The sequence below is a fragment of the Balearica regulorum genome, chromosome 1 (genome assembly GCF_011004875.1).
Source record: "Balearica regulorum gibbericeps isolate bBalReg1 chromosome 1, bBalReg1.pri, whole genome shotgun sequence".
In the NCBI taxonomy this organism is placed as follows: domain Eukaryota; kingdom Metazoa; phylum Chordata; class Aves; order Gruiformes; family Gruidae; genus Balearica; species Balearica regulorum.
Window position 1 is genome coordinate 37371623 of NC_046184.1, and position 13623 is coordinate 37385245.

At 39.0% G+C, this 13623-nt stretch overlaps 1 protein-coding gene across 1 annotated transcript; it reads left to right on the forward strand.

Annotated features, from left to right (window-relative positions):
* Positions 1-692: 692 nt before the first annotated feature.
* RXYLT1 (ribitol xylosyltransferase 1) lies at positions 693-13189 on the forward strand. Its single transcript, XM_075745613.1, has 6 exons — positions 693-934; positions 1450-1620; positions 2614-2716; positions 8542-8856; positions 10927-11097; positions 12198-13189. Exons 1-6 carry the CDS (start codon positions 790-792, stop codon positions 12613-12615), a joined length of 1323 nt encoding a protein of 440 aa, XP_075601728.1. The 5' UTR covers positions 693-789; the 3' UTR covers positions 12616-13189.
* Positions 13190-13623: the final 434 nt, after the last annotated feature.

Genomic DNA, 13623 nt, shown 5'->3' on the forward strand with positions numbered 1-13623 from the left:
GTAACATCTAGCTTTAGAAAGCACTCATGGATAACCTAAAGATCCTGACTTTCTCTTGCATGACTCAGTTTGGTTGGTCCGCAGCTTCCCGTAGCATATAAAATTCCCATGGCTCAACAGCACGGTTGACCTATCCACTTACAACCTGGTTACACACCACCATCCCACAGCTCCCCACAGAAGCAGCTGCTGGTCAGGACCATCCTTCCTCCCACGCCGAGGCACCAAACCACCGGGCATGGACCACAGGAGCTTCAGCCCAGGCTGGGACTGCATATATCGCATGCTAAAGGTGACGTCAATTTATTGATGTTCAACAGCCTGAAGATGTTTGACGGTCCTGAACCGATCCTCAGTGCGTATCGATTCTTTATTTTCGAAAACCTTTGGAAGCCCTCAGGGGAGGAGGAGAGCACACTGCGGAACATGCTGCTCCGAGCCTCTGGGGCGGCAGCCGCAGCCAGGAAGGCACCAGCACCACCCGGACACCGCGCATCAGCACGGCCGTGGAAGGACCAGGCCGGGAGGACTGAGCTCTCGGCTCCAGGGGCCGAGCTGCCGCCAGGTGTCTTCACGCGTTCACCGCGTACCTGAGGCTGTAACGGCAATGCTCAGGGCGGGCTGCTGGGGCAGGGGCAGGTCGTGGTGCGGGAAGCTCTACGCCTCTTCACCAGAGGACGAAGCCCAGGGCCGCGGGCGGAGGCTCCTCCCGCCCCAGCGGGCGCGGCTCACAGCGCTGCCGCCGCCTCACGGCGCCCCCCGCCGGGGCCTCCGCCCGCGCCGGGCGGGATGCGGGGCGCTCGCAAGCGGCTGTGCTCCGCCTTGATTGTCGCTTACGGCCTCTTCTCCCTCTACGCGGCCTACACCGTTTTCCTCCGGCCCCGCCGCCCGGCCGCCCGCCGCCCGTCGCACCGGGACCGCCGCGGCCCGCGAGGTGAGAGCGGCAGCGGGGCCGCTCCGCGCCGTCCTGCCGCGGGCGGGCCGGCCTGGCCGCGACCGGCGGTGTAGCCCGCGGGGACGGGGGGCGGCGGGTTTGATGCGGGGCCGACGCGGTTTGTCAGCTCCTGCCTGTGCCAGAGAGGCCTTGGCGCCCCCGGCGTGGGGGAGCGGCGGCGCCTTCCCGTCTTCTTGTCCCCGGCCTGGAAAGCCTGGGCCAGGCCGAGGGCAGCGCTTCGTTTCCCAGCGCCTCTCGTCGGGAGCGCCGTGGCGGGCGGAGCCCAGAGGCAGCACTTCAGGGACAGCGGGGCCGCCAGCTCCCCTAGCCCCGCCGGGCCCGCGCTGCGGCGGCCATTTCCCCCGTGCGTTGTGAGGCACCGGGGCGCGGGCCCGGCGGGGGAGGCGGGAGGGTTGTCAGGTGCCGCTTGAAATTCTGAATTCAAGAAAGTTTGTCATTTTTCTAAAGTTGTAAATGTGTTCTTTTTATGTAAATTACGCTTTGGGGTTTCTTAGATCATGTTGCCTTGGGAAATGAAGAGTGGAATCCATGGGAAGGGGACGAGAAAAATGAACTGGTTGCTTCTCAGCAGAGATATGAAGCTAATCTTAAGATGATAAAATATGCAAGATCTCACCTAGAACAAACCAGCCTTAGAGTACAGATTTGGGGCAAAGCAGCAATTGGTAAGCAGATGTAATCAATGTCGATGAGTCACTTAACCTTTCTGATGTAGCAGTTTTCTCTGCTTTTTTTTTTTTTAATGACTGAAATTTATGTATATGATTAAATGTTATGGGTATCTGTACATGAAGAGCACTAAGGAAGTGGTAGCTGTTACTCGAACTTATGTTAATACCAATATAAGAGAAGTTAGACTCCAGTTTTGTTGTGTCAGTTCTTTTCAAGAAAATGGTTCAAATGCTGGAGAAACACCGTTATTTTTTGAATCCAGTCTACCTTACAATATAACACAAGGGCAGGCCTCCTACTTGGCCATAACAGAATATTTATTTTTGTCACATTTACACTTTGTGAAATAAGGCATTTTCTGTACTGCAATACTTCTGCCACTGATGAACTTGGAAATTCTTTTGTTGTAGAAGACACCAAATCTCTACATAAACTGCGGGCCAAGGTCCTCTCAAGCTCTTTAACTACTGCTGAAGACATATCATTGTTCTTATTTTAGCTTTTCTGAAAATGTAAAATTTCAAGCTTCAGTTGAACTTTCATGTAGCATTGTAGAACACATTGATATATTACATGGTGATGCATTCTATCATAAAAATTTGATGTGCTTCACAAAAGCTTAAGGGAACTATGCCTGTCATTAAAATGCTGGTTAATATTTACTCATTTTTAAGTGGCAGGTGTACCAGAAAGAGATGCTAACATACGTGGTAGTATGGTATATCTTCATCTACTGATATTTTGACAGCCAAAGAATCTTTTTAAATGCCCCAATGTGTGAAAAATTCATCCTAATTAATTCCAACACATACAGAATGTGGGAAACAATGTCCATATTGTATAGGAAGCTCTGACACTTTTTTCCTCAAGTCCTTATGTTGTTACGCTTTTTCATTTCCCAGAAATACCTTTTCTTTATTTGCTGGGCGTATAGAGTAGGCAAGATCCATGCATTCAAATTCTCCATCATATCTTCATTTATGTAGGTCTTTACCTTTGGCAGCATATTTTCGGAGGGCACCTTCAGCCAGCTGATGTGACTGCACAGTGGAGAGAAGGAAGCCAAAAAGCAGGAAAAACATATTTCAGGTACTAGCTGCATGATGTTGACTTCAATTGTGTTAACTTTAACAGGTGATGCATTGGAAAGTTAAAGAACATGATAAGATGCACAGATGCGTTATTTTGTCTATCACAGAGTTGCAGTCACTTTAATATCAATAACAAATACTTTAATTTTCTTATGTTTTGATAACTAAGGAATATGCGCACAACTTCTCATTCAAAATTATCACAAGGGAGGGTTACGTTTATTCATGGAAACACCTGCTTCATAAAACCAGCAAATTCTAGCCCAAACATGTCACTATTAGAAAACTAGGGAGCAATTTCATCTGCTGTTTTATGAAGATTTGTGTATTTGAAAGAAATGTGGAAAGACAAATGCTGAGAGGGAGGGCAGCCAAAAGACCTCAGGAAGGGGGGGGAATACAACCCTGAGAAAAGTCTAAAGGCCTAGCGTTTGGGGCTGACAGTTGACTGAAAGAAGCTTGAGGTTGTGAGACAGAAAGATGTCTCCTGCTATTTGGTTTCTGTTGTATTCAGGGAAAAGGGACTTCACCCATTCATTCATAAATAGGATTGTATCAAAACTGTAATTTGTTTCTATTTATAACAAAAACAGTCTGTGAGACCTGGCATCTGGTTAACTACTTGATTTGCAACAAAATGTTATATAGAAAGGAAGATGACACTTGAAGTGTTGTTTGCTTTAAAAATGGATTTTGATCTGTGATCGTGCATGTTTTAAAACTGTTGTCATAGGTTTTATATTATTTAGTGAATGATATAGAACTTTTATCTAAGGTCCTACTTAAACCTATCTTTAAGGCTTTCTGTAAAGATACAGTGAAAGCTGAAGGATTTTTAATCTGTTTGACCAGTTTGCAGTAGTAGCTCTCCTACATTTAGTCACTTGCACCAGGACCCATTTGTTAAAGAAGTTTTCTTTAAAAGCATAAATGACACACTTCAGTGAATTTAACTACTGAAAAATGTGTTGCTTCAGGAGGGTGTTTTTTCCTCGCACAGTTAAGACAGGAGTTTCTAGCTGAATTTTGCTGATAATGTTTGAAGTAAATATGTGATTGTGAATTGAAAGGGGTTTTTTTAAGTGATCACAAAAGTTTTTTATCACTTAGAATTGTTTATCAATGTATCTGACTGTGTACATGGTACAGGCCATAGAATCTTTTCAGTGATGCCTACATCACAGTCATAAGCGATCAAAAAAACGTTTTCTAGAAAGACATGTAGGCTTGATTTAAACGTAGCAATTACTAAAGAGTCTGTCTTACATCTAAGGAAACAGATGAAATTACATACTCTTTAAAAATAGCTGTATTGCTTGTCTGCAAATATAACCTGATCCTACAAGATTAGAGAATCAACTATGAATGATGCTACTGCATCTTGGTAGTCTTGACAGAGCAATAGAGCTTTCCATTCACGGATTTGGAGAAAGGATGCAATATTTTCTTTCAATAGGGAGCAGTGCTTGTAGTGTTAGCTTGGTGGGAAGAGACTTTTTTGGTTTTAGAATTAAAATCTCAGAAGCTATAGAAATCAATGACATTCTACCAGATAAATTGTCTTCTTGGTATAGACATGAGGATTTTTTTCAAGCCCTTGCTTTTCATGTTTATAATATGAAAATAATTTGCTGTACTTAATGAGTCTGTCACTTGACTGATTATGGCTATTTTCTCTCTGGTGTGCCTGTTTCAGATGAATAATAACCTCACATCGTTCCTTAGGTATTCATCTCTCAAAGAAAGACTTCTATACTAGCATTTAAATATCTTCTTGTTGTGTTTAGGGGAACTAGGGATAACAGAGTCTTCATTTTAACCAACTCAGATGCTAGATCCTATAAAAATATAAAGTTGAAATTTAATAGCAACATAACAGAGGTTAAAATTTGACAGGTTAATAGGAAATTGTGCAAAGTATAGAAAATATGCAAATGTAAATGGTATTTTAATGATTAGAATTCTGAAATGAAATAGCTGAAGTGCTACTTTTTAGTCAAATTGGAAATGTTGCTTCGTATTTTTTTGTGAGGAAGAATTAGTACGTGATTTTGGCTGTTCACTGGTTATAAGATTTTCTAGAATTGTTGACTTCTTTATTGCCTGGCTGAGGTAAATTATCTCCATTTGATTACTAGATGAGGCTAGAGGGGACTAGCTGAGGTGGCATATTTGGAGAATATGTGCTGCTGTGCAGTTTTTTGTGGTAAGTCTAATGATTGTTAAAACCTAGAGCTCTCATGAATGTTTTTAAAGAATATCAAATCTAAAGACACAAAAATGCCAAAATACGACTTAAACACAGTTGCATTAATAAACTCATTTTATATATTTATGATACAGAATACACATATTTAATATAGATTTTGATGGCTTCAAGTTTTTACCAAAGAAGTTGCCTAAAGACTACTAAAAGTAACAACTTCACATGAAATGCAGGGACACTTACTTAAACATGGGTGGAAAAGGAACTGCATAGCTGTGGATTTTAGTGACACGTTTGCACGTTCATACAAAAAGTAGGAGAGCAGAGGTTAACATTTTCCTTGGCCTGAAGCAATTCACATCCTTCTCTCCTGTCAACTAGGAGGATGTTAGAGAGCAGGCAGTGCCAAACTTCTTATCTCTAATCGTAAAGTAAGAGCACTCCTAAATTTCTGTTCTACTGAGAGTCACACCCTCTGTTTTAACATTCAGTGCTGCCTTCCCCCAGTCCCTGTTAGCCTCAGTTGTTGAGCAGCTCTTCCGTCCCATTCTCCTGTCCTCCTTATGCAAAAGGCAGCTGTCTTGATTCATGCCAGAATGAAAGCATATTGGTCAACACAGTTAGCCAGCAAAGATTTCTTTACCTGCCGAAGGATTCTGCCAAGCATAGCTTGTGGCAGCTTAGTTTCCTTAATAGCCTTTGCTGAAGTTCTTTGAAAATCCAAATACGCTATGTCTACTGGATCTCCTTTATCTCTATTCTTATTGACACGCTCATAGATCTCCGTCAGATTAGTAAGACAGGATTACTCATTTCCAGCAGCGTTTATCCACGTACGTGATCAGTGATCATACCTTCTGATATATACTCTTCCGGAGAGGGAGGTCATACTTCTCTGCTCCAGAGTCCTCTCAAGTTGTTTTTGTAGGCAAGAGTGACACTGGCAGACCCCTTCTCATCAGGCGCAATGTCATCTCATAATGACAGCTGCGTATCTTTGCCAGCAGTTCTGTAATTTTCCTATTTGCATTCCTTGAGAGCTCTCATGTGAATGCCATCCGGGTCCAAATTCTCCATTCGATACAATACTTGTGGCATTTTACCTTGTATGTCTTGCTGAAGAGAATGAGTTAGGTGTGGGAATCTTCTGTGCTATGGCTTTGCCATCCCTCTTTAAACCCTTTTTAAACTGTTGTCAGCAAGTAGTCTGTCCAGTTCTGTACTTGTCTTTTTGGTTTATTTTTTGGTTCATATTTTGGTTTTCATATATTTAAAGAGCACTCACCTGTCAGCCAGAACGTCCTTTTACAAGGTGCTTTCCAAATTACTTTTTAGCCTTAATTTTCTGTTTGCATTTTGTCAGCAGTATTTTATGAGTTTTGCTGTCCTCCGTGTTTGGGGAAGCTTTTCGTTGTTTTCAGTGCTGACCTTTGCCCTTTGACAACCTCCCTAACCTTTCTGTTAAGCCATATGGGTTTGGGGCGGGGGAGGGGGGACACATCGTGTTGTTTCCTTTTTGGATTGAGGCACACAATGTGCCTGGGCTTCTTAGACAGTGTTTTTGAACAACCTATAAGCTGCTTGCAAGCTTCTTGTTATTTGGCCTACTCCTTTCAGAGTTCTTTATTGTCTCATTTTTAAGTAATTTCTTTATTGCATATCAGGTATCTGTATGCTGGATGTATTTGGTACGTTCTCTCCTGTTGCAGTGTTAAACTTAATCATACTGCTATTGCAGAGTAGCTGTCTGATTAACACCTTTGGAATTAGGTCTGGAAGACCCAGTCTGGAGTAGCATCTTTTTGTATGGACTCTAAGACTAGTAAGGAAATACAAGGACTTTGTAGGAACCAAGTCATTTATTGAGTCCAAAAATGTAATCTCCACATATCATCTTGATGAGGCATCAATCTAGCCATATGAGTAGTGAAAATCTGTTATTACTACTGTCTTAATTTTGCAGTTTCTGTAATCTCCGTCACATTTCCCAATCCATGCTGTATTCAGATTGGGAGTTAATAGTACAATCTTAGCACTATGTTTTTATTATTCAAGTATGGGATTTCTGTAGGGTTTCTTTTTTCCCCACTGTAGTTTTATGCTGTTAAACTTCATATTTTCTTACACACAGGTCATTGCTTCCCCACCTGTACCTACTCTTATTCTTGTAAAGTTGATAGCCTCATAGCGCTGCGTCCACAGATAAAACCCTTTTTCCTCAGGTCTGTTTTTACAAGGCGATCATTGGATCAACTGCGTAACCTGTTCTGATGCTCAAGGTGTTCTCTCTTATGAATCCCAGTGATCTTTTCTCATTGTTAAACTTTGGATTTAAGTCTTGACCTGACTTACATTTAATCTATTAAAAGTCTTGATTCCAAATCATGAGTCTCATGAATCTTGGTTCCAAATTATGCCACTCCCACTGAGCCAGCAGCATGTCAGCTTAACTCAGGTTTAGAGTATGCTTGCCTAAGGTCAGTTTGCTTCAGATATCCTGACTGGAGTAGTTCTTACAGCTTTTGCTGTAAATTTTCTTTTCTTCATGAGGTACACTTGAACTGAAACTAGCTGTCAATCTCAGCACTTGGTGAGTTAAAACTTATGTTCGTCCTAAATTGAGTTTGTTTGGCAGCTGAAAAACTGCAGTAATGCAGAAGACCTAGAAAACTAACATTTCATTGACTCCTGAAAAAAAAAAAATTGCTAGGTTTTTTTCCTCTCTCTTTCCCAAGCTGTGTAATCACTAATCCTTTGAATTCGGTCAACAGTCTGTTAACACAGCAATTAACTGAAGAGCAGGAGCTGGCAAACACTAGTTTGCTTCATTGCAGTTCATCAATAGCTGTTGTCAGACACTTGTAAAGGATCGGTGATGTAATGATTTTGCTGTATGATTGAAATCCCTATGTTAAATAAAAAAGTTATGCAAGATCTAGAAATGCAATTTTCTGCCTAAAATGTTTCTGCTAACTAGCTTGTATGAAAGCCTCAAGTTTGACCTGGGTCACACAAGCAACTTCAGTTTACATTTAGATACCTAGCTCTTGTGTTACAGATTCTACTCAGTATCAGATGATGCAGTCTTTTTTTGGTCTAACCTTAACTTAACCAAAATTACAGAGAAAAGTAGTATGCCAGACCAGCCAATTGTCCCTCATAATGATACCTGGTTTAGTATACTCTTACAGATTTTTGGGAGGGCATCTCTCTTGGTCTAATACTGTATTCACTGGTTATTACTGGAATTAATAAAAAGTTTGACCTTTAGTGAACATCAAAGCACATCCTTCTTTTAAAGTTGATTGAATTACTCACATTTTTATGTTTGAATATGGTAGTAGTCCTGATTTATTTACAAAATACCTTATTTTCATTTAACTTTAAATCTCCTTTTTCCTGAATCAAGATGAAGGCAGCTTTATTCCTGTGTTACAGCTGTATATATTAACAACAGAAACAATTACAGTTGCACGGTTACTTTGCAATATATTGCATTTACTTTATTGAAGAAAAAAGTATCTCTGGAGTGCAGACTGTGTAGTAAGGATGTTTAGAGGAGTAAGGTCAATAATTTGTCTTAAGGGTGTTTACTGTTTGTATTTTGGTTTTCACAGCTTCGTCACTGGTCCATCTGTAGTTCCTGGCTACTTCTCAGTTGAAGCTGAAAATGTTGTGCTAGTTCTGAATGGAAGAGAAAAAGCAAAGATCACTTACGCCACTCAGTGGTTGCATTACGCACAAACGTTAATTCAGACTCACAAAATACAGCATGTAGCGGTTGTGCTGCTTGGAAATGAGCAGTGCAACAATGAATGGATTCAGCCATACCTGAAAAGACATGGAGGATTTGTAAATCTACTCTTTGTTACATATGACTATGCGTTGGTAAATGAGGAAGATATTTTCCAGTGGCCTTTAGGAGTAGCTACGTAAGTGCTATAGATACAAATTACAATTGAAATTTAATTGTTATGCATGAGGTATGGGAAATACATCTGAATGTTACTGCCAATACCCAAAACAATTACAGTAAGTAAATTGTAGCACTTGATCCTATTAATGATTTTCTAAATCAAGCATCGAAATCTTTGGAAATTGCATTTAGCAATAAAAATTATAACAGAGGAAAACAATACTAGGATTTAGGGAGCTTTTAAAAAATGAAACAGTGTCTGCTAGGGTTTTCCATTGGTTTATTTTTTCTGCAGTAGGTTTTCCTCTTGAGATTCATCATAACAGCTGACATACTATGTACCAGTGACATGGGAATTTAAAAGATATTTATATAATTAGGTTCTAACTGCTGCTTGTTTAGTAAAGGAAAGGGATGGTACCGGTGGTAATTTTTCTTAACCCCTGTTGTGGCTCTCAAAAGGAAATTGTATGCCTTACATTTGGAATTAGTATACTACAGTATCGCAGTAATGTAGTCTGGCTTAACTGCTTACTCACAAAAACATTTTTGTTATACTTACTGCTGAAACTATTTATGTAGAGTAGATAAAGATTTAGTTCAGTTAGATACATTTTTTTCCAGCTTACTCCTTATTAACAGAGTTAATGGTGTTTTAGCTACTTACGGTAATATAAAAAGAATACAGAATTTTGTTTCTATCTTGTGTTGAATTTGAATTCAATATCCTGTATTGAGCCAGTTGGCAAACTGTATGGAGTTTTTATGCATAACTTGAACTTGCTCACAGTGTCATTGAAATACACTAAATTTGGATTCTTGATAGTGTCAGAGCATTGATGGCATTGGAAGTTTCTAAGCAAAAAAGAAGTTGAGTTTTGAGATGCCAAGATTAAGGTGACAGATAATAGAAAACAACAACAGTAAACCGGGGTGCAAAGCTGGGTGGAGAAAGATAGGTCAGATATCAGAATGGAGTTTTGCAGCCATTGCACACCAACAGTTGTAAAAATTGTGGTTAAAGTTATGCAAATGTGCCAGATTTTCCCAGTGAATAAGAAAGTAAAAGTGTAGAATCCTGCAGAAATATTTGGCATGAAGAAAAAATGGTTTTCTGAAAGTAAATTAATATTAATCACATAGAAGAACTAGGAAAGGACTGTTCCATCAAAATTTGGAATGATGAAGAAAGTTAATATATCTTCAGAGAACCATTAATAGCAATGAAGGAATCACTGTGAAATAAAGTAGAGACTACCTTTGAAACCAGTAAAGAATTTGGATCAGGGTATAGTTTTTCTTACAAAAAAAGAAACAACAGGGAAGTAGAACAGTGATCCATCAAAAATAATAATATTAGAAGAATATCTGTCTTAATTTGAGACTGCAAAGGAGCAGAAACTTTTCTAACATTCACCTGTTCCATAAAAAATACTAACTTTCTGTAATGAAGAAAAAAAAAAAAAAGGCCTGATGTGGTAAAAACATGTCTAAAAGAATGGCATAGAGTTTACATTGGATCCCAGGACTTTGTATTGGTTTTGTTGAGTCCAAAAAGACAAGTTAAATAGCTTTGTACAACAAACTGTTTAGTAGCCAAAAGATTAGATTAATGAAGTCCACCCAGATCAAAGTGACATTTTCCTTTGAGAGGTTACTGATGGTATTTTCAGTTGATAAGCATGACCACAGGTTAAGGTAGCTGAGACTTAACTCCATCGTTACCATTAACCTGGCCATTTCAGTCAAAACTAGTGGTTGCATCAAGAATAGCTGCTTTTGAAAAAGCATGTTTCTCAAGGACATTTTGGAACATGCATACATGATATCTCTGATATCAAAATAAAACACAAGTATTCTGGAATGTTTCTGAAGAGAGTGGTGAGGACAAAGGGAATAAAGACCAACTTTTAGGGCAGGACTTGCACTGGTTTGCTTGTGGGTCTGTCTGTGGTTATAGAGGTGGATTGGCAACCAATAGGTGGTTTTAGTCTTAGAATCTGCTGCAGTAAAGATGAAATGGTGCAAAATGTTTTTTCTTTGACACAAAACTTATCATTATCTAATGTATACATATTTTTTACAGCTACAGAAATTTTCCGATTGTAGAACCCAGCTGGTCAATGCTACATGATCCAAGATCATATCTATGTAATTTCTTAGGAACAATTTATAAGAACTCTTCTAGGGAAACCCTAATGGAAATTCTGAAGCAGGATGGGCTTGATAAACTTTGCTGGATTGCAGCCAGAGAACAGTAAGATTTTGATTTACTTTGTGAATGTTCAGACTTTTTTGCCTAGTTCATTACTACTAATCCTTTCCTGAGTGTTAAAAAATAATACAAATAAAAGTAACTAATCATCAGTAAAAGAGAGAAGTTTGCCGAGACTCTTTGTATAGGTCTTCATAATGTAATGGCCTTTCTGTTGCTATATTTTACATAAAGTGTATTTTTAAATACATAGAAAATTCTCCTATATGTACTACATATAAAGACCATCTTTGTTTTCTTGTATACATTTGATTATGGTGGGAGAAGAAACATTTGTCTTGCACCTTGTGTGTATTAATGTCTTACTAGAAGAAAAAGACAGCTGCATTTTGTTGTGTTCTGTATGAGAGAGTGGATTTAATCTATACGGCATGGCTCTTTTTTATTTCAGGTAGGTAGAACAGATCTTTTGACTAACAGGAATGGAGTTCTGATTGTATTTCTTGATTTTTGCCAAGCAAGGCCTGTAAAATGTTTGGTAGCAGACACATCAGTGCTTAGGAAAACCTCAGCTACCATGAATCTCAGGAGATGGATTGTATCTGTGACGTAAACTCTTATCTCATAGAAGTTCTGAGGCACTTCAGGCAAATGGATTCAGGTTAACGGATTCAGGTTAACGGATTGCTTTGCATCCTAACTTTTGAAGAGCAAACCTCTACTGATTTAAAGTATTTGAGACGAAAATAAATTCATTAAAATGTCCATCGAGTGTCTCCCTGTATGTCTATTGCTGAACTTTGCTGTGAAGTAAATTGATATATGCGTCATCCAAGTCATGCAGAAGATTTAAAATGGCATTTCAGTTTGCCTCTTCAACTTCTAAGTATTAATATTTTCCTAAAAGGACCATATCTAAAAAGTGTAACAATCAACTTTTAACGATGACATTTTCAATAAATTTTTAGAAGACTCTTTAAGAATAGTTAAGACTAAAAGTAAAAGATTGTGTGTGCAATATAAAATTTTCACATTGACAGCATTTTCAGTTTTATAAATAATGGAAATTAAAGCATATCTCTACTTTTTCATTGCAGTGCCTGTGGGAAAAATGCTAATTTTCAACCTCTTTACTTTCCTAGGTGGCAGCCTCAAGAAACAAATGAAAGTTTCAAAAACTATCAGGATGCCTTGCTGCAGAGTGATTTGACATTGTGCCCAGTGGGAATAAATACAGAATGCTATAGAATTTATGAAGCTTGTTCATATGGATCTCTGCCTGTTATAGAAGATGTAATGACACTGGGTGATTGCGGAAATTCATCAATGTACCACAGTGCTCCATTACAATTATTAAAAACCATGGGGGCTCCATTTATCTTTATTAAAAACTGGAAGGAGCTTCCTGCTGTTCTAGAGAAAGAAAAAAAAATGAGCTTACAAGAAAAGATTCAAAGGAGAAAAAAGCTTATAGAGTGGTATCAAAACTTCAAAGCATGGATGAGACAGAAATTCATTAATACTTTGGAAAATTCATTTTTGCCCAGTGATAAAGGATGAATTGTTCCTTTTGAAAATCTAGAATAAATTGAAAGCTTTATTTTCATTAACCTTCCGAGGAAGCTTTTATACAAAAGAAATCTCACAGGGCAGATGCATTCCTTTTGAAGTCAACAGAGTTGTGCTAGCTTGACCAAGAGCTACGTTTGGCCCTCCATCCTTAACACTTTTCAGAGTGGTTGTTGACTTAGCAGGATGGTAGTCTGTAAGGATGACAACAATTTTATTACTATTTTTACAATTTCCATGTTGGTGTGTGACCTGATAATTTTTTTTTTTTAGGAGAATATCTTTGAGCATGTGAACTTGTTAAAATCCAACATGAGTACAACAGTTGTGTTTGAAGAAAAGAGAAGAGGGAAAGCTGTATGGTAAAGAGTAATTTATTATGTAGACTAAAGAAGAAAAGTATGATCATAACAAAATTGCCAGGTTTAGCACAATAATTAAGATGTGTCCTGGCAAGTGCTTGTTTTGAAAATGTGAATTGTTTACTTGATTGACATTTCATTTCCAAGAAAGTGGCAATAAAGCTAAATACCGTGGAATAAAAATGTACATTTCAAGGTAAAAATAGAGACCTCTTTCTTAGAAATATTTCATAGCAATATATTTCCTCTTTAATTTCAGGTATCAAAATTGCTTTCTTTCATTTCCATTTAGTCTTGGGACATATCTTTCTGAAGTTCTGCTGCGGGAGCTTTCATTACCTGCAGGTACAGCTGCACATTCTGAACACCAGGGCTTAAACATGAATTTGCTTGTAGCTTATCTGCTTTCTCACAATCTGCTGAAACTTGTCAACTCCAAAAGATGGCAGAAGTATAATATTGAATGTTTATGATACTACGTGTACAACAGACAGTTTCAACGGGTTTTGTTAAATGTAGCTGAAGGGCTCTGTTACTGTTCTTGCACATCAGAAATGAGTGTGTGCTAGTATCTTCAGTGTGTTCGACCGAGCGATGTTGCTACGTACGCAACATTGACATACGGAAGGTGGTGTTA

Bases quoted from the DNA above. Each gene is read 5' to 3' on its own strand.
- RXYLT1 (XM_075745613.1), top strand. From the start codon at position 790: ATGCGGGGCGCTCGCAAGCGGCTGTGCTCCGCCTTGATTGTCGCTTAC. The intron at 935-1,449 runs GTGAGAGCGGCA...GGGGTTTCTTAG, and splicing joins GGACCGCCGCGGCCCGCGAG to ATCATGTTGCCTTGGGAAAT. The intron at 2,717-8,541 runs GTACTAGCTGCA...TGGTTTTCACAG, and splicing joins GCAGGAAAAACATATTTCAG to CTTCGTCACTGGTCCATCTG.